General features: G+C 45.8%; 1 protein-coding gene and 1 long non-coding RNA gene across 4 annotated transcripts in view; one reads left to right on the plus strand and one right to left on the minus strand.

Moving 5' to 3' along the window:
• Positions 1-2,019, plus strand: part of EPN3 (epsin 3) — a 97,535-nt gene extending 95,516 nt beyond the window's left edge. For all 3 annotated transcript variants that reach the window (XM_073588055.1, XM_073588054.1, XM_073588053.1), the window contains one exon: positions 817-2,019. In XM_073588055.1, coding sequence (XP_073444156.1) covers positions 817-1,172 — 356 coding nt within the window. In that variant the 3' untranslated portion in view covers positions 1,173-2,019. The remainder of the gene's footprint in view (positions 1-816) is intronic.
• LOC141099934 (uncharacterized) overlaps positions 1-26,059 on the minus strand; it is a 68,193-nt gene that overhangs the window by 12,068 nt on the left and 30,066 nt on the right. The gene's annotated exons all lie outside the window — the stretch shown is intronic.

Here is a 26,059-nt window from a genome sequence, read left to right on the forward strand (position 1 = left end):
TCATTTGCATATCAGTAACATATCTATCAATCTTGTGGTTTTCCAAAATTTTCACAAATTTTCCATCTTTTGTTGCAGTTTTAATGTTGAGAAATGTATATTAGAAATTATTAATATATGCTGTATACAAATTATGCAAAGAGTACTCTCACTGTAAGGCCACGTTCAGTATTTGGTCAGTATTTTACCTCAGTATCTGTAAGTCAGCATCAGTAGTGGAACAATCAGAGGAAAAGTATAATAGGAACATGTCACCACTTCTGGATTTATCACCCACTCCTGGTTTTGGCTTACAGATACTGAGGTAAAAATCTGACCAAATACTGAGAGTGTGCATGTAGCCTAATGGTCATACATGACAGAAGTCCCCTACATTAAATATTTAGCAACATATACAAGTATTCTGTTTAACAAGTTCCTTCCATGTTTTTCTGACAGCTTTTTATCAAAAGCCATTACGGCTGATCTGTAGATGAACAGTGCATTGCCATTTAGTTTCTTAGTAAAATCTGTAGTCCCAGCACTTAGTCTTATGAGCTTACATGCTCAGATGTAGGTCAAAGAAAAAGGGCAAAATGCCTTACTGAATTTCTGTGTATGATCCAATTATATATTGATGTGCACAGACAGAAAGTGTAGCTCAAAGTTATAGCCATGTGGATTAGGCTGAATGTCCATCATGAGAGATTACAGAGAGGGATCTACAGTATTTGGGAAATTCAGAACCTAAAATTCCTACCCCAGTTTTACTTTCTTCCAGAAGACCATATTAGAATATTTTTTTACTAACAGATTTATTTTGAAACTTTCCTGTAGGTTTGAAAGAACCATCACCCACCAATCCTTTTCAGTATGGAGACCAAAAACCCTCTCTCAACCAAATCCGAGCTTCCTCTCCTATGCCAACTACGGGAGCACAAATGCCAATTCAGAATATCAGTCTGTTACCAACTAACTCAATGGATACTGGAAATAACAATTTAAGGACTATTTCTCCGGTGCCAACCACCATACCACTTCCTGCGCAGCTCCAAGTTTTCCCCAGCATTTACCCTTCACTGAATTTCCCTTACACTCCAGTGGTACCATTGAATCAACTACCTGCTGCTTCACCCCAGCCAATACTGCCTAACCCCAACCCTGCACATGCTTTAAATAACCCCTTTCTCTGATGGTGTGGGGTCCACTTTCTTATTTGTTGATGAAAGCTTCATTTATTTTAGTGCATACACTACAACTTCTTGTTACCGGGATAAAAGCAATGGAATCGTTCTGTATTATTGCGGCTTACAAATCATAAAACAATATATTTTCAATAGAAAGAAATGCTGGTTGGTGTGAGTTTAATTATTTTTAAAATTATGAAGTCGTTATGTGGTATATAGGTTTTTAATGAGTAATAATTATGAATCTGGGTCACCGCTAAGTGGAAGGAATCTTTTAGAACTCTGAGATTTAGGGTAACAATTCTTGACTGTCAAATTGCTATTATTACCGAGTTTATTAACATAATTGCTGAATCACAGCAACTATCATTCTTTGGACTGAGGCTATGTAACAAAAGTTTTGTTTTAGATGGCAATGTTTGAAAACTTTATTTAATTTTGCAACACTCAATAATCTTGTCTTATCTTTTTTTACTTATAAAATTTATGTCTTCTCAAAACATTACTTTTCTGTAGACCGTGTTGAAACATTTGTCGTTGGGGGTCCTTTGCTTGAGTTCCCGTAACTCAGATGACAGCTCCATGTAATACATGGTTGGCCAATGGCCATTCATTTGATTTGCCAACATGTAATTCTACATTTCTCCTTCGCTGGCCCCTGCAAGAAGACTGTAAATGCTGTGTATGTGGTTTTTATAGCTGACCACCAATAATCAGCTGGACCTATGGGCAATCTACAAAGTGATATGGGATTGGAATCGTGAAATTAACCCTATCATTTACTATGCTTTTATTTTACCTGTTAATATTGATGGTACCAAATAACAATAATAAAATCTGATGTATTTTTGTATCAGTTTTTTCGCAGTCCACTGACAAGCAATGGTCACGTTGGCATCACTATGACTAATGCAGTGATGTATCCATTTTTTTCACAAAGCAAGCAAATTGCTGAATCATTCTACATTTTCCTTATAATTTCCATATTGAATAACTTTGTAAATACATTGCATTACTCATTTTGTAGCAATCCTCAGTTGCAACCTGTATTGTAGCCCAGCCTTTAGTCATAAGGCTTTAGAACTGCAATTTCTCAGAAAATTCCTTTGCTGGTTCAGTGTTTGCTTTGATGACTCTCCTTCTGGAATATGATGTTGTCAGACACTTTTTTATTTGATGTAGTAAAAACTATCTTCCCCACAGCATTATAAGAGCTAAGCTGTGGAGTGAGTTTATTAAGAAACTAAATGACTGTAAATGATGAACACTATAAGTAATGCAAAATATTTACAAGCTTACTAGACTGTAAAGATTTAGTTATACCATAATCTTAGATAAATATGGCAATAGTCACTTCAATAAGTATATCCAAACAAAAATTATCATGGGATATGTCATGAAGATTAAAGAAGTGAAAACAATGGTAAATTGTTAAAAAAGTTCAAATTTTATTGATAAACAGTTTAAAAATAATAAGAAATCACATAAAAAAGACATGAAATGGGTCTCCAACAAAAAGGGGGGTAGGACAACCAGGAAAAAGGAAATTAAATTCTCCATATGGTGCAAGGTATATTAGCAGTTTGAAAATATTATTGTGCATCTATAATCCATAGTGCCCGTAAACTCTCATCAAAAATGGATATCTTATGGCCTAAAAGTCCACCAGCAATTGCAATATATTGCTAAAATTGGCAAAAGTGCAGCAGCACTAAAAGGATGTATGGCCTATTTTCGAAGATGGGAGAAAATGGGGGGGGGGCTACAGAAAAAAACACACCAAAGGAATTACCTTTAAGTCCATGTACAAAGCCTCTGTCCCATATATTTCATTAGTTTCATTAAAGGAAGTAAAATTCAGGTGTTTACCTATTGCTGATCACTAGGAAACAGAGCAGGTATGAGGAGCCGGATGCTGGTAAGCCTATCCCCGCCGGGGATCCGGCTCCTCATACCTGCTCTGTTTCCTAGTGATCAGCAATAGGTAAATACCTGAATTTTACTTCCTTTAATGAAACTAATGAAATATATGGGACAGAGGCTTTGTATATGGACTTAAAGGTAATTCCTTTGGCGTGTTTTTTTCTGTAGCCCCCCCATTTTCTCCCATCTTCGAAAATAGGCCATACATCCTTTTAGTGCTGCTGCACTTTTGCCAATTTTAGCAATATATTGCAATTGCTGGTGGACTTTTAGGCCATAAGATATCCATTTTTGATGGGAGTTCACGGGCACTATGGACTTTAGATGAACAATAATATTTTCAAACTGCTAATATACCTTGCACCATATGGAGAATTTAATTTCCTTTTTGCTGGTTATCCTACCCCCCTTTTTGTTGGAGACCCATTTCATGTCTTTTTTATGTGATTTCTTATTATTTTTAAACCGTTTATCAATAAAATTTGAACTTTTTTAACAATTTATCATTGTTTTCACTTCTTTAATCTTCATGACATATCCCATAATGATTTTTGTTTGGATGTAAAGATTTAGTGTTGAGTAGAAGTGTTGTTAGGTACCGCTGATTCTTCACTGGTTCTCCCTGCTCAGCAATGCTCCATGTCCCTACTATGCAGGGATGAGGCTATGCTGCAGTACCATGCTCAGAGTGCTACCAGGAGTGCCAATGAGCAGGGTACAAGTCTGAGGTACCCTAGACCATTCATTCTTGCAAAAGATTGGAATGCTATTGCAATTGCTAATGTGGCGCCCCTGAGGGTTCAGTCGCCACAGAGGTACTGCACCTCACCCAGAAGTGTGGTACCCCATTCTCAGGTAAGGAAGGGGCACCTCACAGGACTCTAACACCTGCACACAACCTGCACACAACACACACCCTATAGCAGCAGGGCACCCTGGATGTACTCTATGGGAGGAGGATCTCATCCCTTCCTGGGTGTTAAAAGGGTGTTGGTAGGTGGGTGGAGCTAGTAGGATGAGAGCGGGAGAAGAGAGCTAAGTGAAGAGTCTTCCCATAGGGGAGCAAGTGGAAAGACGTGTGTGAAGCAGCTCCTGGTCAGAGGAGCTGCTGGGAAGGAAAAGACTGAAGGAAGCTCCCTGAAGAGGGAAGGGATCCTAGAGGCACAGCGCAGTGACCATACTGCCCGTGGGGCTCGTTCCACACTGGCTAACGGGTGGAGGGATCAGGTCGCAATGGGGTACCGACCCCCTAGCCTAGTGGAGATATCATCAGACTCAACTAGCAAGCCGGAGGTAGAGGCACCTATAGGTACCTTAGCCACAAGCCACAGTTACCTTCTCAGGAAAGGCAGCCATAAGGGAGCAAGGGAACGCAATGAGGATGTTACCCGACAAGGTCCACGGCTGCTGGCCTGGGACACTGACTGTGAGGTGTTGGGAAGGAAGAGGAGTAGAAAAGCCAGCACAGTGAGACGGCCAGGAAAGGCACACACTGAAGGAAGTCTGGGGAAGGTGGATCCTGATCTACCTGGGAGCTGACTGGACCCCTCACCTGGAAGACGCAGTACCAAGTGGGCATCTGTGCTTACCAGAACTGTGAGTAAATCTTTGGAACTGCACCAAGCTGTGTCTTCTGCATTCTTCCTGCGTCACCTGCTTAGCACTGCTACATCTCTTGCTTAATACAATATCACCATCACCTTCTACATCTTACATCTGCCCTGGGACAAAGCTCTACCTGTGTAGAGCTGTACCAACTCTGCTGCATCACCATAAGTCCCAGAGGATCTACCCTGCAGCGCTGGTCACCTCTGACCAGAAACCACAGGTGGCATCACGAACACTTTACAAACTCATTATTTTTCCCCTGTAAATATGCCTTTTTATTGGACACCCAGGGCCACGGACCGGGTCACCGCTGCCGTGACACTGCCCCTTTAAGAAGTGGGTCGTACCGAGTATCTCCACTGCCCTGGCAGGCGATCCACTAACTACCTACCTGTTCTGCCCAGTGTCAGCTTAGGGCGGTCATTTATTACTCCTGATGGCGATTCTGCTACTTCACATCAACAGATCATCTCTTCCTCTTCCGGGCTGCTCTGTAGACAGGTTGTGACTGCTGATGTTATGCTGACTGACAGCCGACTCCCTGGAGTTAGACAGTGGGAAGCCAGCTGTCAATCAGCATGACGTCAGCAGTCACGCCACATCAATAGAGCAGAGCGAAAAAGAAGCAGCTGCTCTGTCAATGGGGGAACGTAAGAATTGTTTCTTTTTAAAATGTGTTGGGAAGAGCGGCAGAATGGGGGACATTATTACTGGAAGGATATTATTAAATAAAGGGACATTATTACAGAAAGAGGCCAGGATGGAGGACATTTTGCTAAAGTGGTCCAGGACAGAGGACATTTTTACAGAAAGGGGCTAGGATGGAGGACATTATTGCAGGAATGGGTCAGGATGGGAGACATTATTTCATGGGGGGTGAAAACGTATTTCTTTATAGGAACTAGAATGCTTCAAGGGCCCACAAATGTGACAAACATGCAGGTGGGGGCCCAGATGTAATTTTACAGTGGACCCATCGGACTCTAGCTACTTCACTGAACATTACGATATGTAGCATGACGTCCAGGACAGTGACACAGTGCACATAATCTAAGATTTTTCTGCTGGATCCAGGACAATTTGAATTCATTTTTAAAGGGAATCTGTCACCCCTTTTTTGAGATATCATATACTGATATCATTCAATTGTGTGTCACATAAGGATTCTCTTAGTACTTTTGCTTCCCCCTGACAACGCAACTTCTTATTGTGTAGAGCAAGACAGGGAGGGGGGGAGCAGTTGAATAAGCCCCGCCCATCGGACCGGACTGTGGCAGTTTACATACATCTGAACCGATATAAAAAAAAAAGTATTTATGCATGAAAGGTGCGTGTCAGGGGGAAGCAAAAGTACTAAGAGAATCCTTATGTGACACACAATTGAATTACACTCACTGGCCACTTTATTAGGTACACCATGCTAGTAAGGGGTTGGACCCCCTTTTGCCTTCAGAACTGCCTCAATTCTTCGTGGCAGAGATTCAACAAGGTGCTGGAAGCATTCCTCAGAGATTTTGGACCATATTGACATGATGGCATCACACAGTTGGCGCAGATTTGTCGGCTGCACATCCCTGATGCGAATCTCCCGTTCCACCACATCCCAAAGATGCTCTATTGGATTGAGATCTGGTGACTGAGGAGGCCATTTGAGTACAGTAAACTCATTGTCATGTTCAAGAAACCAATCTGAGATGATTCGAGCTTTATGACATGGCGCATTATCCTGCTGAAAGTAGCCATCAGATGTTGGGTACATTGTGGTCATAAAGGGATGGACATGGTCAGCAACAATACTCAGGTAGGCTGTGGCGTTGCAACGATGCTCAATTGGTACCAAGGGGCCCAAAGAGTGCCCAGAAAAAATTCCCCACACCATGACACCACCACCAGCCTGAACCGTTGATACAAGGCAGGATGGATCCATGCTTTCATGTTGTTTACGCCAAATTCTGACCCTACCATCCGAATGTCGCAGCAGAAATCGAGACTCATCAGACCAGGCAACGTTTTTCCAATCTTCTACTGTCCAATTTCGATGAGCTTGTGCAAATTGTAGCCTCAGTTTCCTGTTCTTAGCTGAGAGGAGTGGTACCCAGTGTGGTCTTCTGCTGCTGTAGCCCATCTGCCTCAAAGTTCGACGCACTGTGCGTTCAGAGATGCTCTTCTGCCTACCTTGGTTGTAACGGGTGGCAATTTGAGTCACTGTTGCCTTTCTATCAGCTCGAACCAGTCTGCCCATTCTCCTCTGACCTCTGGCATCAACATGGCATTTCCGGCCACAGAACTGCCGCTCACTGGATTTTTTTTCTTTTTTGGACCATTCTCTGTAAACCCTAGAGATGGTTGTGCGTGAAAATCCCAGTAGATCAGCAGTTTCTGAAATTCTCAGACCAGCCCTTCTGGCACCAACAATCATGCCACGTTCAAAGGCGCTCAAATCACCTTTCTTCCCCATACTGATGCTCGGTTTGAACTGCAGGAGATTGTCTTGACCATGTCTACATGCCTAAATGCACTGAGTTGCCGCCATGTGATTGGCTGATTAGAAATTAAGTCTTAACACACAGTTGGACAGGTGTACCTAATAAAGTGGCCAGTGAGTGTATATCATTATATGACATCTCAAAAAAGGGGTGACAGATTCCCTTTAAGTAACAACAAGTAAGAAGATTTAATGGTAAACAAAGCTGAAAAAGATCCATGGCATTTACTGGACATTGCGCTATACATTTAAGCACCCATCTGGCATTAAGTCCATATACCACTTTGTCAGTCTTTGATAATTCATTCTTTTTAAAAGCCATCGAACAGGAAAACCTTTTTTGAGATTCTAAGAGGGTGGAAAAGTTTGAAATCTTCCCAGTAATTGATGCCATGCTCTACTCTTAGATGAGGCCGACGCAAAATCCACTATTCATTTTGTCTATTCTGCGCCTGATTTATGCCTCGAAAATGTTATACTGCACCCATGTTGGTAAAAGAAGAGGTTATGTGAAAGATGTAGTGAGAGCCTGCGGCAAGTCAGTAGTCTGGACTAGACAAGTGATGAACAGTATGTATCACAGAGACAAGGGGAGCTGACATTGCCAAGTTGGCTGAATAGTTAAGGAGAGTGAAAATTCTTCACTGTATCCTCAGGTTGGAAAGATGGAGCAATGCATGAGATGTCAACCAGTATTTATTTGAAACAAGCTGGTGACAACGATCCTGAATACAATGATATTAATCACAGCACTGTGACTGCTGCATAGATCCAGTGGTTAGCAGCAAATGGACATCACTGCAGGGCTTTACCAAGACAAAGTCTCTTTGAAGTCAGGCCACAGTCTAGTAGGAGACAAGGATAACAAGGATAAGACCTAGTGATGTTATTGGGTGGCTGATGAAGTTGCCTTGATGATCCAGAGGTTTGTGTGCCTATGTATGACACGGAATACAAAGACAGCTAAAGATACCATGTGTGAGAGCCTCACTGAGACTGGTGTTCAGGCTGTGATAATCAAAGAGGCAGGGTGCAGACTTTGGTGTTCTGCATTTCCTTATGTGATGGAGGAAGGTGTGATGAATGTTGTTAGTGCTCATGTTGAAGTTCTTTTGGAAGACCTGTAAATAAAATCCTAAATGTTTTTAAGATTTGGTGTCTTCTAGGTGATCCTGCTTGCCCTTCGGCCATCAATATGTGCTTGAGATTGCATTCTGCTCCCTATCTTATTCTTTACAACTTGGCGTAGTTTGCAGGATGGGACACAAGATGCTTGGACACCAAAGCAAAAACATTGTCAAAAACCTTAGAGGTAAAAGATGGTTTTGAACTGAAGACCTTGCAGAACACGAGCTGTTGGACCTACAGTCTCAAGAGATTTGAACCTAACCCTACCACAACCTGACAGAAAGCCCAGCGAAAGGAAGATAGGACAGGAGCTGTTGGTTTAACAAATGGTGGAACAAGAGTTAGCGCAATGCTGACTGAGAGACATATCCTGGGTCCATACCGCCAGACAATTCAGGTGGAAAAAAGGCTGGAAAAGTGATCTGGCTCCATAGAAAAAATTGTTCAGAATAATGAAAGCTGCCCTGAATAGAACTGTTTATGAACTGCAATCTTTAAAAATAATGAAAGAATATTCTTCACAGATAAGATCGAGTTTAGGAGAATAACAAGTCCATGCAGACTATGGTCTGTGGTAGTGACAAAACCATAGCAGCTGATTGTTCAACATCTTTATCAACGACTTAGGTGAAGGAATTGAGGGTAAACTGATTAAATTTGCTGATGACACAAAGCTAGGAGGGATAGCTAATACTAGAGAAGAGAGAGAGAGGATTCATAAAGATATAAATAAACTGGAGCAGTGGGCAGCAACTAACAATGATTTTTAACAGTGAAAAATGCAAAGTACTACATCTGGGCAATAACATAGTAACATAGTAACTGTCATGCGGCAGCTGCCACGCACCCCTCTCTTTGCCTCCTCCCGGCCGCAGCTTACCCGCTCGCCGGTGTCCTCCTCGCCTCGGCGCCGGCTTCTCCGCGGTCTCTCCCGGCTCCTCTCCCCGTCCGGCGGCCGCCTCCGTCCGGTCTTCCGGACCACGCCGGGTGCACGCCCCCGCCCCTCCTGCTCCCCAGGATGTCCGGGATTTCGTCGCCTCCTGTCTCTCCTGTGCCAAGATCAAGGTGCCTAGGCAGCTGCCTTCTGGTCTTCTACACCCGCTTCCAGTACCCTCGTCCCCTTGGCAACACATTGCCATGGACTTTATTACGGACCTGCCCCACTCTGCCAACTGTACTGTCGTCCTAGTGGTGGTTGATAGGTTTTCTAAGATGGCACACTTCATCCCTCTTTCCGGCTTGCCGTCGGCCCCAGCCTTGGCGAAGATTTTCGTTCAGCACATCTTCCGTCTTCATGGACTGCCCCAACATATTGTTTCTGACAGAGGAGTCCAATTCACCTCTCGCTTCTGGAGAGCCCTATGCAGATCGATGGATATCACTCTCGACTTCTCCTCATCTTACCACCCCCAGTCCAACGGTCAGGCTGAACGGACAAATCAGTGCTTGGTGAACTACCTCTGGCATTTTTCCAATGTCCACCAGAACGACTGGGCTGAACTTCTCCCGTGGGCCGAGTTCGCCTATAATAACCACGTCAGTGAGTCTTCGGGCAAGTCCCCTTTCTTTGTCGTCTACGGGCAACATCCTGGTGTACCTCTTCCGGTTCCCCCTGCCTCGGGTGTACCGGCGGCTGACCTTCTGACCGGGGAATTCTCCAGGATCTGGCAGGAGACCAAGGCAGCTCTCGAGTTGGTACGTAACAGAGTTAAGAGACACGCCGACAAAAAACGCCTGGATGCCCCGCCATATCACCCTGGTGATAAAGTTTGGCTAGCCTTCAAGTTTATTCGCCTCAAGATCCCTTCCCATAAACTGGGTCCCCGCTATATTGGACCTTTTGAGGTCTTGTCCCGTATTAATGATGTCTCCTACAAACTACGGCTTCCCACCTCTCTCCGTATCCCTAATGCCTTTCATGTGTCTTTGCTAAAACCAGTCATCTTCAATCGTTTCCTTTCTAAGGCCCCTCGCTCACCTCCGCCTGTCTCCGCAGACGATGTATTTGAGTTTAAAGATATTTTGGCCATGAGGAAGCAAAAGGGGAGAACCTTTTTTTTGGTTGATTGGAAGGGCTTTGGTCCCGAGGAGAGGTCCTGGGAGCCCCAAGAGAACATCCAGGCTCCTCGAATCTTGGCTAAATTTTTTTCCGGACTGCGGAGGGGGGCGCGTAAGGAGGGGGGTACTGTCACGCGGCGGCTGCCGCGCACCCCTCTCTTTGCCTCCTCCCGGCCGCAGCTTACCCGCTCGCCGGTGTCCTCCTCGCCTCGGCGCCGGCTGCCGCGGGCTTCTCCGCGGTCTCTCCCGGCTCCTCTCCACCGTCCGGCGGCCGCCTCCGTCCGGTCTTCCGGACCGCGCCGGGTGCACGCCCCCGCCCCTCCTGCTCGGGTGCACGCCCCCGCCCCTCCTGAGGACGCGCGCCTGCTCCTCCTCCACTACAGGTCACGACCCAGAAGCCCTCCTACTAGCCCCTATATCTGGCCGCCTCTTCCTGCCGGCGGTGCCTGAGTATCACTGCTCTTCCCTAGTGATTCTGGCCGCTCTCTATGCACGCTTCCACGTCCTGTCCATCCGTTGCTCGTTCACCTCTTCCATTATCCTCTCTCCTAGGTCCTGTGTCTCCAAGCCATGTCCACCTGTCCTGTGTCTCCAAGCCGTGCCCACCTGTCCTGTGTCTCCAAGCCGTGCCCACCTGTCCTGTGTCTCCTAGCCGTGCCCACCTGTCCTGTGTCTCCAAGCCGTGTCTATCTGCCCTGTGTCTCCAGGCCGTGTCTACCTGTCCAGTGTCTCCAGGCCGTGCCCACCTGTCTCGTGTCTCCAAGCCGGTAACGTCAGTCCTGTGTCCCCAACTCGGTTCTAGCTGTCTGTCTGTCGATACTTCCCCAGGGTACCAGCTGCCGTGGTAATAGTTACCCACGGGCTTGCCCCAAACGCTCCCTGTATAGGGGGTGGTCCACCTGGTCAGCTCGCCCCTGGGAGGTTCGTTACCACGGTCTAGCGGGTCCACCCCAGGTGTACCTTACAGTAACATAGTAACATAGTTTTGAAGGCTGAAGGAAGACCTTATGTCCATCTAGTTCAGCCTATTTTTAGTGCAGCTGTTCTGCATTGTTGATCCTGGGGAAGGCAAAAACCCACAGAGTAGAAGCCATTTTTCTCCATAGGGAAAAAAAATCCTTCCCCTAAGCTGGGTCAACCATCTACCTATAATATTCTGTTATTCGTAACCTTCTATACTGTTACTCACAAGAAAAGCATCCATTCCTTTCTTAAATTCATTCAGTGAGTTGGCCATCACCACTTCCTCAGGAAGAGAATTCCAGAGCCTCACTGCTCTTACCGTGAAGAACCCTCTTCTATGCTGGTGCAGAAATTGTCTTTCCTCCAAACAAAGAGAATGCCCCCTTGTTCTTGTCACAGTCCTTGGTACAAACAGTTCAATAAAAATGAAAAAAGCATATACAGAATGGGAGGAATAGGGCTAAGCAACAGCACATGTGAAAAAGACGAGTAGAATCATAGAATCATAGAATCATAGAATCGTAGAGTTGGAAGGGACCTCCTGGGCCATCTGGTCCAACCCCCTGCTCAAAGCAGGATTCGCTAAATCATCCCAGTCAGATGTCTGTCCAGCCTCTGTTTGAAGACTTCCATTGAAGGAGAACTCACCACTTCTCGTGGCAGCCTGTTCCACTCATTGATCACTCTAACTGTCAAAAAGTTTTTTCTAATATCTAATCTGTGTCTCTTCCCATTCAGTTTCATCCCATTGCTTCTAGTCTTTCCTTGTGCAAATGAGAATAAAGTTGATCCTTCTACAATGTGACAGCCCTTTAGATATTTGTAGACAGCTATTAAGTCTCCTCTCAGTCTTCTCTTTTGCAAACTAAACATTCCCAAATCCTGCAACCTTTCCTCATAAGACAGGGTTTGCAGACCGGTCACCATTCTGGTCGCTCTTTTCTGAACTTGCTCCAGTTTGTTGATGTCTTTTTTAAAATGTGGTGCCCAAAACTGGACACAATATTCCAGATGAGGTCTGACCAAAGAGGAGTAGAGGGAAATAATGACTTCACGTGATCTAGACTGTATGCTTCTGTTAATACATCCTAGAATTGCATTTGCCTTTTTTGCTGCTGCATCACACTGTTGACTCATATTCAGTCTGTGATCTATTAGTATACCCAAGTCTTTTTCACATGTGCTGTCACTTAGCCCTATTCCTCCCATTCTATATATGCTTTTTTCATTTTTATTGCCCAGATGTAGTACTTTGCATTTCTCCCTGTTAAAAACCATTCTGTTAGTTGCTGCCCACTTCTCCAGTTTATTTAAATCTTTTTGAATCATCTCTCTCTCCTCTCTAGTATTAGCTATCCCTCCTAGCTTTGTGTCATCAGCAAATTTAATCAGTTTACCCTCAATTCCTTCATCTAAATCGTTGATAAAGATGTTGAACAATACAGGGCCCAGGACAGAGCCCTGTGGTACCCCACTTTAGACATTTTTCCAACTGGATGTGCAGCCATTTACGACCACTCTTTGGGTCCGATCACTAAGCCAGTTATGAATCCACCTAACAGTTGCCTTGTCCATTCCATACTTAGTCATTTTTTCAATAAGGATTGTATGAGAGACTTTCTCAAATGCTTTGCTGAAGTCAAGATATACTATATCTACAGCATTTCCTTGATCCACCCAATCAGTGATACCGTCATAGAAGGAAATTAAGTTAGTCTGACATGACTTATCAGTTACAAACCCATGCTGACTCTGTTTAATCACTTCATTCTTATCCAGGTATTGACATACATGTTGTTTAATAATTTGTTCAAAGATCTTTCCTGGTATAGAAGTCAGACTCACCGGCCTATAGTTGCCTGGGTCCACCTTCTTCCCCTTTTTGAAGATAGGAACAACATTTGCTCTTCTCCAGTCTTCTGGCACTTCTCCTGTTCTCCAAGAATTTTCAAAGATTATGGAGAGGGGTTCAAAAATTTCTTCTGCTATCTCCTTTAGTACTCTGGGGTGTAATTCATCTGGACCTGGAGACTTGAATTCATTTAGGTTAGCTAAGTGTTTCCTCACTATCTTTCTGTTTATAGATATCCTGGATTCTTCTATTCCCTTAATAGGACAGTGAATAACAGTTGATGTTGCATTTCCTTTCCGAGAGAAAACAGATGCAAAATAGGAATTTAAAAGTTCAGCCTTCTCAACATCCTGTCTTACCATTTCATCATTTTCATCCTGTAAAAATACTATAGCATCTTTGACTTTTCTTTTACTTTTGACATATCCCCAAAATCCTTTATTATTGCTTTTGACATCTCTTGCAAGCCTCAGTTCATTTTCAGCTTTAGATAATCTGATTTGTGCCCTGCAGGTTCTGCAGACAGCATTATATTCTTCTTTAGATATGCCTCCCTCTTTCCATTTTATAAACATTTTTTTCTTCCTTTTTAGCATGTGCTTAAGTTCTGTGTTCATCCATCCTGGTTTCCTTAAATGCTTCCTATTCTTCCCTCTTTTCGGAATTGTTAACAACTGTGCATTGAGAATTTCATTTTTCAAGATTTCCCATCCTTCCTGGACATTTTTGTCTTTAAGGATATCCAGCCATTGGATCCCTCCAATTCTCTTTCTGAATCCCTTAAAATCTGCCTTTCTGAAATCTAACCTTGACGTCTGAGTCTTCACAGGTCTTCCACCTCTAGTTATCCAAAATTCTAAAATAGCATGGTCGCTACCTCCTAGGGTCCCAGCCACTTTTACCTCCTCAACCATTTCCTCCCTGTTTATAAGGATTAGATCCAAGGTAGCAGTTCCCCTTGTTTTCTCCCTTACCTTTTGGAAGATAAAGTTGTCAGCAAGAGAGGATAAGAATTTCCTTGACCTGTTAGTTTTGCCTGAGAGAGATTCCCAACAAATGTCTGGATAGTTGAAATCTCCCATGACAACCATGTCATATTTTTTGGAGAACTTGGCCATCTGATGCATAAAGAGTTCATCTACATCTTCGGCTTGCACAGGCGGCCTGTAGTAAATGCCTACAATGGTGTCCTTTCCATTGTTCTGTCCTTGTATTCTTACCCAAACAGTTTCCACAGAACTCCCAGTCTCTGAAGCTTCAATCTCTGTGCAGATATACGCGTTTCGAACATACAATGCGACACCCCCTCCTTGTTTATCAAGTCTGTTTCTTGCAAATAAGTTGTATCCTTCTAGTCTTGTATTCCAATCATGTGTATTGTCCCACCAAGTTTCAGCAGGGAATCCCCCATGACCACCACTCTCCGTTTCTTCTTCACAACATTTTTCTTTCTCCATCCAGGAGGACTCTGAAGGCGTACAAGGTTGCTGTTTGTTGGCAGAGTCTTATCCTGATGTATTTCTTCATCGTTTTCCTGCGTGAGAGCCTGGTACTGGTTTCTGAGCAGTATGGGTGCTGACTGCCTCCTGATCCTGATTAGTATACTAATAGATCACAGACTGAATTTGAGTTAACAGTGTGATGCAGCAGCAAAAAAGGCAAATGCACTTCTCTTAATGTATTAACAGAAGCATACAGTCTAGATCACATGAAGTCATTATTGCCCTCTACTCCTCTTTGGTCAGACCTCATCGGGAATACTGTGTCCAGTTTTGGGTGCCACGTTTTAAAAAAGACATCAACAAACTGGAGCAAGTTCAGAAAAGAGCGACCAGAATGGTGACCGGTCTGCAAACCCTGTCTTATGAGGAAAGGTTGCATGATTTGGGAATGTTTAGCTTGCAAAAGAGAAGACTGAGAGGACACTTAATAGCTGTCTACAAATATCTCAAGGGCTGTCACATTGTAGAAGGATCATCTTTATTCTCATTTGCACAAGGAAAGATTAGAAGCAATGGGATGAAACTGAATGGGAGGAGACACAGATTAGATATTAGAAAAAACTTTTTGACAGAGTGATCAATGAGTGGAACAGGCTGCCATGAGAAGTGGTGAGTTCTACTTCAATGGAAGTCTTCAAACAGAGGCTGGACAGACATCTGTCTGTGATGATTTAGCGAATATTGCTTTGAGCAGGGGGTTGGACCAGATGGCCCAGGAGGTCTCTTCCAACTCTACGATTCTATGATTCTATAATCCAATCTGGCCAGGGAGCAGAATGGCAGTTATAATGGTAGCTGCCAACATCCCCTCAGTACTCTGAGAAGATGGAAATAGAATTCTGTGTCCAAGAGGAGATGGTGCTGATTCCAGTTTAAGGAGTAGCTGGTGTTGAACTGAACGGGCCTGTCTGTGGGTCTGATATTTCTGTAAGGAGGCTGATTTGCTTCTATCCACTGGTGGTCCGTTACATGTCTACTTTGATAAAATGAGCATTCTTTGGACATAATTTCTCTCCTGTTACAAAAGCCAGCAGGGAAATTCTGGTACATGTGCAGTACTAAGCGCCAACCAGCATGTCAGGCAGAGGGTCGGATTCTGGGTGTCAACAGCTGTGGTGGCTGTGCCCGCACATTGATGCAGTGGATAGGGCACACAGCTGTGGGTGCGCTGGGGTGGATGTTGGCGAATACTGTTGGTGGAGTTCCTAGTGGTTTTGGTGCGGAGGGAGTCAAGAGTTGATTTTGAACAGTAAACAAGTGGAAACTTTACTTAGACACAATCCATACATCCATACAGGTACACAGCCATAGTTGTTTTTTGCACGTTTCCGATGATCATAGTTCCAAAATACCAACTATCGATGGTAGCAGATATTGCGAACCAGACACATATGAGAAGTGGATTGCAGCAAGTTGCTCCAGTGTCTAAAGGGCCTGTCACACTAAGCGATATCGCTAGCAATATCGATGTAACGTCACTGTTTTTTGTGACGTAGCAGCGATATTGCTAGCGATATCGCTATGTGTCATACTTACCTCCGACCAGCTCCCCCATTGGTTATCGCTGATCGCGCGAGAACGTCCTGGACCGTTTCTCGTCGTCAGCTTCCTGCTGGGCTTCCAGTGGCGCCGACAAGCGACGCGTGGACACGGGTGGGAGGACGTCAGGATCGCCTCGTCTGACAGGTAACGACCCATGACCTCTGCTATGTCGCTGGTGAGATCTGCCTGTGTGGCAGCTCACTAGCGACCACTTAGCGATGAACCAGCGATCCTAACCGGGTCATATTGCTGGTCGGGATCGCTGGTGCATCGCTAAGTGTGACAGTACCTTTAGGCTGTTGTCCAATGCTGACACAATGGAATGTTCTTTCACCCCTCTAGGGAAATGACCCCTAGCTGGCTTCTATGTCGCTGTCCCACTAGTCTGCATTATGTGTGGTCAGCAGGCATTCCCATCTGTACTATGGGTGACTTACATCTGCCCGAGTACTCCTCCTGCATCCATGACACACTTGCGATTAGACTGTGTAGTCTTGAGGACCAAGGTATTCCTCCATTTTCTTCAGTAGAAGTCTTTAATACTTCCCTAACTGTCGTCCGACTAGTCTGTTCCCAATGGCCTGCTGGAACAGTGGAACAATTCCCTCACATGCTGTCTGACTGTGCTTTGGCATTGCGGCTTTAAGTCTCATCTCGGCATGCTTAGCATGTCATTCTCCGCAAGGAGAAACGATACTTCTTGGATATTGGTCAGATGCCTCTCACACAGCCAAACCATATCTCACACTTTGCACTGATGAGGGGCAGTACCCCGAAACACAGTGTCTGCAAATTGAGATTCTGGTTTTGGCTTTTATACTAAGTCATGTAACAAGGCTAGTTAAAGGGTCGACATTGACTTTTAGGATTGCTACTTCCAATAGGTGGCACTAGAGTTCTAGTCCTCTTCCTCTCTGAAGAGACAATTTGGCTGATGTACACTCAGACTCTGACTAGACTAAACCATTACTACAATGTTGGTGCACCCCGTAGACTCCTTCCATCAAGGTTTACTTCTAGCAACTAGCTTAGTGAGATTAACCATTTCCTTCCTAAACTGGTGCAATTGATGCTGAATCACAATGACATACTCATAAATAGCACAACATAAATGTAATCCCCAACTTTGGGGCTTTACACATGCGCAGACCAATCTAGCTAAAAGGAACCTGTCACCTGATTCATGCTACCCAGACCATGGGTGGCATGAAATATAGTCTGGCTGTACGATTACAGCAAGGTCTAACTTTCTCTGAAACGCCCCGATGTTTCAGAAGAGAATTAACATTAATTATCTGGCAGGGGATCATAACCGTAAACAAAGCTAGTTTGGTTTTGCCCCTGTCCAGCTTTACCTAGAGCTTCACTCACATGTGTGTATCTAATAGCCTGCAGGTACACGGGATGCAATCATGCTCGGGGAGACATAGCAAGGGTTAAACAGGTTTATTTACAGGGGGATGTGCTTAACGCAGGGAGTGAGGGATTGTAGGGTGACGGTAAGGAATGGGGCAGAACTGGAAGGATGGCAGGGTAGATGAGGGATGAATGAGAGTTCAGTAATAAAGAGGTTAAACTTAACAGACTGTAGTCTTCTGTCGTGAGAAAGTTCAGGGTTCCAACAGTGGCACCGACAACAGCGGCACATGCAGTCTCTCAAGTCTCTGTCCACGGTGAAGAAACAGCCTAAGGGGGAAAACAACAGGATGCTTGGTGGTGAGAGGGGGTCCTGCTCTCACCACTCTTAGTCACAAGTCCACACTCAGAACGTGTCACCGCAGGGACAGTGCCGCGCTCCTGGGTCAGTCCAGCTACTTTTCTCAGGGGCTCAGGTCTGTCACTGTGCACGCCGGGCCTGCAGGCACTAGCATCTGTCTCAGACTTGTCAGGGGAGTCTCCTCTGGTCACGGAGGCTGGCGGGTCCACGTTCACACAAAGGGCGCTCACCGTGTTTTGTCTGTCTAAGTCCTCAGCCGGAGGGCTGTTTCGAGTATGTGGTCAAACTTGGGCAGAGCGGGTGCGGCACTCACTGTCTCTTAGTGTACGGCACCTGGCTTAACTTCGCTCACTGCGCTCTGCTGACACGGCTCCACACGCTCTGCTCGGATGGCTCTGCACGCTTCGCTCTGCTGAGATGGCCCCGCACGCTCCGCTTTCCACTGCTGGCATGGTTAATCCCCCCAGCACCACAGCTTCTATTCTGGACAGCAGCAGTACGACCTGTCACAGGACCAGCGCACTCGGGTCAGGTAAGCAGAGCGCCCTCTTCTCTGCTCTGTGCGCTGCACTTACTTGGCGCCAACCTCCCCTGCAGAGCGTGCTTTTCCTTCCTCTCCCCCTGTGTCAGCAGGGGAAGGTCCGCCTATCTTAGGCTCCCCCCCTGGAAACAGAGGATGCAGCCCCTTCAGCCCCAGACCAGGCATGCAGGAACCCATGGTCCGGTCCACCTCCTTACATGTACACAGAGTAAGACCTGCCAGTCATATAGTGGGTGGCTCTAATGGCTTAAGGAAGCCTCATTTTTATCTTGGCTGGGGGGATGGGGAGGTCCCTGGATCTTTTTAGGTACCTGACAGTATTTTTATATTAATAAGTTGGGAGCTTACAGAAAATTATTAACAACAATAAATGCCTGTGGCAGATTTTGGCATGGATTACAGCATACAGTATGATAACATTATTATTATTTATTATTATTTATTGTTATAGCGCCATTTATTCCATGGTGCTTTACATGTAAGGAGGGGTATACATAATAAAAAACAAGTACAATAATGTTAAACAATACAAGTCATAACTAGTACAGGAGGAGAGAGGACCCTGCTCGCGAAGGCACAATCTACAAGGGATGGGTGAGAATACAGTAGGCGAGGGTAGAGCTGGTCATGCAGCGGTTTGGTCGATCGGTGGTTACTGCAGGGTATAGGCTTGTCGGAAGAGGTGGGTTTTCAGGCTCTTTTTGAAGGTTTCGATGGTAGGTGAGAGTCTGATATGTTGTGGTAGAGAGTTCCAGAGTAGGGGTGATGCGCGAGAGAAATCTTGTATGCGATTGTGGGAAGAGGAGATAAGAGGGGAGTAGAGAAGGAGATCTTGTGAGGATCGGAGGTTGCAGATGTATGGAGGAGACAGGTTGTGGATGGCTTTGTATGTCACGGTTAAGGTTTTGTACTGGAGTCTCTGAGCAATGGGGAGCCAGTGAAGGGATTGACAGAGGGGAGAAGCTGGGGAATAGCGGGGGGACAGGTGGATTAGTCGGGCAGCAGAGTTTAGAATAGATTGGAGGGGTGCGAGAGTGTTCGAGGGGAGGCCACAGAGCAGGAGGTTGCAGTAGTCAAGGCAAGAGATGATGAGGGCATGGACTAGGGTTTTTGCAGATTTTTGGTTGAGGAATGAACGGATTCGTGAAATATTTTTGAGTTGAAGTCGGCAGGAAGTGGAAAGGGCTTGGATATGTGGTTTGAAGGAGAGATCTGCGTCAAGGATTACCCCGAGGCAGCGAGCTTGTGGGACTGGGGAGAGTGGGCAGCCATTTACTGTAATGGATAGGTTCGTTGGGGGGGTCACATGAGATGGGGGAAAGATGATGAATTCTGTTTTGTCCATGTTAAGTTTCAGAAATCTAGCGGAGAAGAAGGATGAAATAGTGGACAGACATTGAGGGATTCTGGTTAGTAGGGAGGTGATATCTGGTCCAGAGATGTAGATCTGTGTGTCATCAGCATAGAGATGATACTGAAAGCCATGAGATTCTATGAGCTGTCCCAGGCCAAAGGTGTAAATGGAGAAGAGCAGCGGTCCTAGGACTGAACCTTGTGGGACTCCGACAGATAGGGGGCGAGGTGAAGAGGTGGTGTGTGAGTGGGAGACGCTGAATGTCCGGTCTGTTAGGTATGATGAGATCCAGGATAGGGCAAAGTCTGTGATGCCAAGGGATGAGAGGGTCTGTAATAATAGGGAATGGTCCACTGTGTGAAAGGCAGCCGACAGGTCCAGGAGGAGGAGGACAGAGTAGTGTCGCTTGCTCTTGGCGGTTAAGAGGTCATTGGTGACCTTAGTAAGGGCAGTTTCAGTGGAGTGGTGTGACCGGAAGCCAGATTATAAGCGGTCAAAGAGGGAGCAAGAAGAGAGATGGGAGGACAGTTCAAGGTAGACGTGTTGTTCCAGTAGATTGGAGGCATAGGGGAGAAGTGATATAGGGCGATAGCTAGATACAGAGGATGGGTCAAGAGAAGGCTTTTTGAGGATAGGTGTGATGGAGGCATGTTTAAAGCTTGAGGGGAAAACACCAGTTGTTAGTGATAGGTTGAAGAGATGGGTTAGGGTTGGGATGAAGACTGTGGTGAGGTTTGGGATGAAGTGGGATGGGATCGGGTCAAGTGCACAGGTGGTGAGATGTGATCTTGAGAGTAGAGTGAAGAGTCGATCTTCTGTAATGGTGGAGAAGTTGGATTTGGAGGTGGAGGGCTGGGAAGTTGGGAGGAGGGGCTCTGGGGGTTGTTGACCAAAACTGTCTCTGATGTTATCAATCTTCTGCTTGAAAAATGAGGCAAAGTCTTCAGCTGAGATGAGTGGGGAGGGTGGAGGTGCTGGGGGACGGAGGAGAGAATTGAAGGTGTTGAATAGCTGTTTAGGGTTGTGAGACAGGGAGGATATGAGAGATGAGAAGTAGGTTTGCTTAGCTGTGGCGAGTGTGGTCTTGAAAGTAGTGACGGACTGTTTGAATGCGATGAAGTGCTCGTTGGAGTGGGATCTTTTCCATCTGTGCTCAGCAGCCCTGGAAGCTCACCTCAGTTCTTTGGTCAGGCTGGTGTGCCAGGGCTGTCTGTTGATTTTGCGAGCTTTGGTATGTGTAAGTGGGGCAGCAGATTCCAAAGCTACAGCTATTATGGTGTTATATAGAGCAGCAGCATCATCCACATTGTGTAAGGAACTTATATTTGTGAGAGGGAGGAGGGATTCAGAGAATGAGTGTAGGTCAAGGTGTTTAAGATTTCTGCGAGGGTGTGAAAGTTTGTGGGGTGGGGATTGTAGACATGGAGTGGAGAGGGAAGAGAATGTGAGAAGGTTGTGGTCAGAGAGAGGAAGAGGTGAGTTAGAGAGGTTAGATAGGGAGCAGAGGCGGGTGAAGATGAGGTCCAGTGTGTGGCAATCTTTGTGGGTGGCTGTAGAAGACCATTGAGTGAGGCCGAAGGAGGAAGTGAGAGATAGAAGTTTAGTGGAAGCTGAGAGGGAAGTATCAATGGGGATGTTGAAGTCGCCCATGATGATAGTAGGGATGTCTGCGGAAAGGAAATGAAGTAGCCAGGTGGTGAAGTGGTCAAAGAAGGTGGTGGCTGGCCCTGGGGGGTGGTAGATGACAGCCAGTTGGAGGTTGGAGGGGGAGTAGATGCGCACAGAGTGCACCTCAAAGGAAGGGAGGGTAACAGAGGGTGGCAGTGGGATTGGGGTGAAGGAGCAGGTATCTGACAGGAGAAAACCAACTCCTCCGCCATGTTTGCTGCTGGGGCGGGGGATGTGAGAAAGGTAGAAGCCAACATATGAAAGTGCAGCAGGAGTGGCTGTGTCAGAAGGGGTGAGCCAGGTTTCGGCGATGGCGAGGAAGGAAAGTTTCGTAGTAACAAAAAGATCATGGATGTAGGAAAGTTTGTTGCAGACAGAGCGAGCGTTCCACAGATCTCCTGTTAGTGGGACTGGGGAAGCGGGGGCTGGGTGAATGGGTATAAGGTTGGAGTGGTTACGGAAGGTTGTGATAGAGCGTGGATGGGAGGTAGAAATGACTGTGGGAATGTGGTGAGGAGGACCAGGATTTGGAGAGATATCACCAGCAGTGAGAAGGAGCAGAGAAAGTGTTAGCAGGTGGGAGCAGGAGAGGGCATGAGGGGGCTGTCTGTGTTTGGAGACAGAGGATTGTATGTTAAGGAACAGTTTTGAGGAGGAGGTGAGGTGGATGGGGAGGATTGAAGAAGAGATGAACAGTTCCTTACTAGAAGTAGGGATTAGGGGAATTAGCAGAAAGTGAAGGATTATAGGGGTGAAAGTGAAAACAAACAGAAACATTGTTTACAGTGACTGTGTACAGTTACCTTCAGTTCCAATTCTGGTTTTAATTGTAAAATTTATCTTCACACTTCTAGGACACACTTCTAGGAATCACACTGCAGACTGAAGTCTATGCAGACTTGAGCTATGCAACATATGTACAACTAAGTGCATTCAGGTGTGAAGCAGAGAGGAGTGGTCTCTGCTCATCTTGGTCAGATAATTAAGAGTGGACCAGATGCATATGATCACGCCAGAGTAAACAAGGTCATAAATAACACGGGTAAGCTGGGGTTAGCTGAAAGGCATACCATGTGAATGCTAGGTGCAGAGGCAAGTCTATGTGCAAGCCGGGTGATGTACTATGTGCACTTCATAGACAGACAGCAGGAGAGCAGGAGAGCTGGGTGGATGAACATACCATGTATCATGTACCATGTACCATAACATGACAATATATCTGACAGGTGCATATTCTGCACATATATTACATGCATCTACAGCCGCTATTTGTAAAGTAGGATATTTCTTAGAACATTTAACCATACATACAGTATACGTTTACAATAGGTGAGAGCACCACCTAGTGGTTGTTATATTGGTACTACATGCAACAGCAAGAACTCTGCATATTCCAAAACCAGTGCTGCCATATTGTCTTCAATAACCAAGTATTAGCCATGCATTCTTCATCTGAGGTTGTATTTACCTCATTACAAGTCTTTCTAAGGACCATGTGCTTTTTTTGTATTTCTTTATATGTAAAACCATATCTTTCAAAGAGGGTGTACTTAGTTTTTCTCCTGACTGTAGATTAATACAGTTCTCAGTATGCTTAATTGAACCAGTAGACTCTAGACTCTCATTTTTGTGATTGGTGGGGTCATTCATATATGAAAGAGGAGAAAAATTCACTTTCATATACAAAAAAGTACCTATGTAATGTATGCCAAACACGCTCTTTTGGCATATACTGTTCTTAGAATAGCCAGGTTCTGTTGCAGGACCTCATAATACTCATGTCATGGGGATACTGCGACAGAGAGAGGCCGGAAGATCGCTGCATCTGGTTACCCAAACTCCTGCACTAATTAGAACTGCTCCACCTTTTATTAGCACTGCAGGTTTTCCTTGCTCTGTTATTGCAAGGGTTAATCTGTTCTGTTAATCTCCTGGAGCTCTGCCTCCTGAGCTGTCTCAGGGTATGTGCACATGCTGCGGATTGGGGTGCGGACTTGGCAGCGCAGATTTTGTAAAATCCGCAGGTAAATCTGCAGGTCAAAAGACCTGCGGTTTTACCTGCGGATTGCTCTGCGGTTTTGCCCTGCGATTTTTTATCTCTACAATGGAGGAGATGGTAAACCGCAGCGGAATCCGCAGAAAGAATTGACATGTCAATTCTTTCTGCGGTTTGGAAACTGCAGGAAAACCTCGCGGAAAAATCTGCACCGTCTGCACTGCGGTTTTTAATATCCATAGGATATTATGGTACTGTACACCGCAGAAAAAACTGCTGCGGTTACGCAGCGGCAAAATCCGCTGCGGAACCGCAGCAGAATCCGCAGCGTGTGCACACAGCCTTAGCTATTCTTTGTTTGCCACTCCCCTGTGGTATATATGTTCACCACTTACACTTGTGAGTTGCCAGTGATTGCTTTCAACTTCCCAGTTTGGAGTTTGAGGAGTGTTCTGAGTTTTGAGCAGTCGTTTGTAGTTGTATCAGGAGATATTTCCATTTGGTATGGTTTGATTGTATTTTTGTAAGAATTTGGTTTTCTTTTATTGCTGTCTGTTTCCCCTCTGTGTCTTTACATAAGGCCGGGGTCACACTGGCGAGGAATACGGCCGAGTGAGAGGCGCTAAAAGCATGCATTAGACACGGACAAATGATTCTCTATGGGGTCACTCGCACCAGGCGTATATTTCTCATCCGTATCCTACGGTCCATGCCAATCGCAGCATGCTGCGATTGTCAGCGTACTACGCCCGTAGTACGCCAATGCAAGTCTATGGGCGCGCAAAAAATACGGATTACACACAGACCAGATGTGTGACCTGCGAGCAATACGCAGGTCTTTTGGCTGGTGACAGGAAATGGGCCAATCCATCATCAGGAAGCCTAGACATGCAAATGAGCTCAAAAAGCGCTCCAGACATCCAGGAAGTACGCCTCCACGGAGTACAGCAGCAGAATGGCGTCCACGTACATAAATGTTGAGATGCTCATTGTCCTGGTGCAGGAGCGTCCCGAAATCTGGGACCAACGCGATCAAATTATGCAAACCGGGCAAGAAAGGAGGCGTCATGGAGGCGCATCTGTCGCCAGATGTACCATGACTTTTGTGACCGACCACGTGAGGAGCAGCATAAAATTCATAAGTACAACGCAAAACATCAGTAACCTTAGCGTCCAAGAAAAAAGGAATATAGAATCAGCACCCCCCTTCCTGTGCATGTACTTTTAGCCTCATGAGGCCGTTACATTTGGATGTGACACGTGGCTTCACACAGCCATAATTTGGGGTTAGGCCACAAGCTCCTCATCCTCCTAGACAAAACAATTATTAAGTGTAGTTAAAGAGACCCTGTGTATCTGCACAATTACATATGCCACCATGGGTAGAAAGCACACCCCAGAAGGCCCCATGCCTAGACTACTGGTAGAAAATGTGACCTCTCAAATATGTGAATTTGACAATATTTCCTGTCACATTGCAGTGGAAGATGTGATGAAACGCTGGTGAAGCATCCGGGACCAGTGCCGGAAACGCCAGCAGCGGTCCAGGAGTGGGGATGCTGGATTTGTTAAAAGGAAGTACATCTACTATGACCGGCTGTCCTTCTTCACCCCAATTCTGGATCTGAGACCGTAAGTAGATACCTCACACCACATTACACAAATACTTTACAGGGCCAAAAATATTGATGTATTTTTGCCTCTGTTCTATTTCATAACAGAACTCAATCCAACCTTACGGATCGAGGAACGGCCTCAGAGGCAGAGCCCATAATAGATCCTGTAGGGGATGAGGTGGCTGGCCCATCTTCTCCCCCTACAAGAAGGATGGCAGAAGATGAGGCATCACAGGACAACCCAATGGCTGCCCAACACACAACACCACCAGGACGGTCTGCTGCTGCCCCATCACCCATCCTGGAAGAGCCGGGCAACTTGAGCAGCAGCCCAACTGGCCAGATCAGGGCCTCCCCACAGGCTGCTCTTACATCACGGCGAACACGAAGAAGGCACCAGGTCATTATTCAAGAGAGCAGGACCAATGTGGACACAGGGGTGCTCAATTATTTATCTAGAGTAACTACAGATGATGGGGAGGAGGCCTACGCACGTAGCCTCACCCTTTATCTCCGTGCCCTTACCCGTGAGGTCAGGCTCCGTATTAGGGGATGTATTCAGATCCTGCTTGATGCAAGCACCCCCCCAATACCCCATATGAGGTATTCGAATTACTGGAGAGGTGGCAGCTCTCCCCCCGAAATCTAATGCGCATGAGACCATCCACACAGATGCTTGCTCAAGCAGGGTCCGAACAGCCCCTAATACGTGGGCCAACACCTCAACCCCTTCCTCCCACTACCCAACCTTCTATTCCGCAGCCCCAAATGTCAGCCTCTAGCTAACCCCACCAATATGGCCACTTGTACCCACCCAGTGTTGGAGGCTGGTCCCAACCTAGTTGGGGACGATCTGGCTATCTTGGTGGGTATGAGCGACGTGCCTACCACAGCCAACAAGATGCCCCTCACCATCATCATTACTCTGGCCAGTATCCCC

This window comes from Dendrobates tinctorius, unplaced genomic scaffold (assembly GCF_039654945.1).
Source record: "Dendrobates tinctorius isolate UK_male_01 unplaced genomic scaffold, ASM3965494v1 ptg000103l, whole genome shotgun sequence".
Taxonomy (NCBI): domain Eukaryota; kingdom Metazoa; phylum Chordata; class Amphibia; order Anura; family Dendrobatidae; genus Dendrobates; species Dendrobates tinctorius.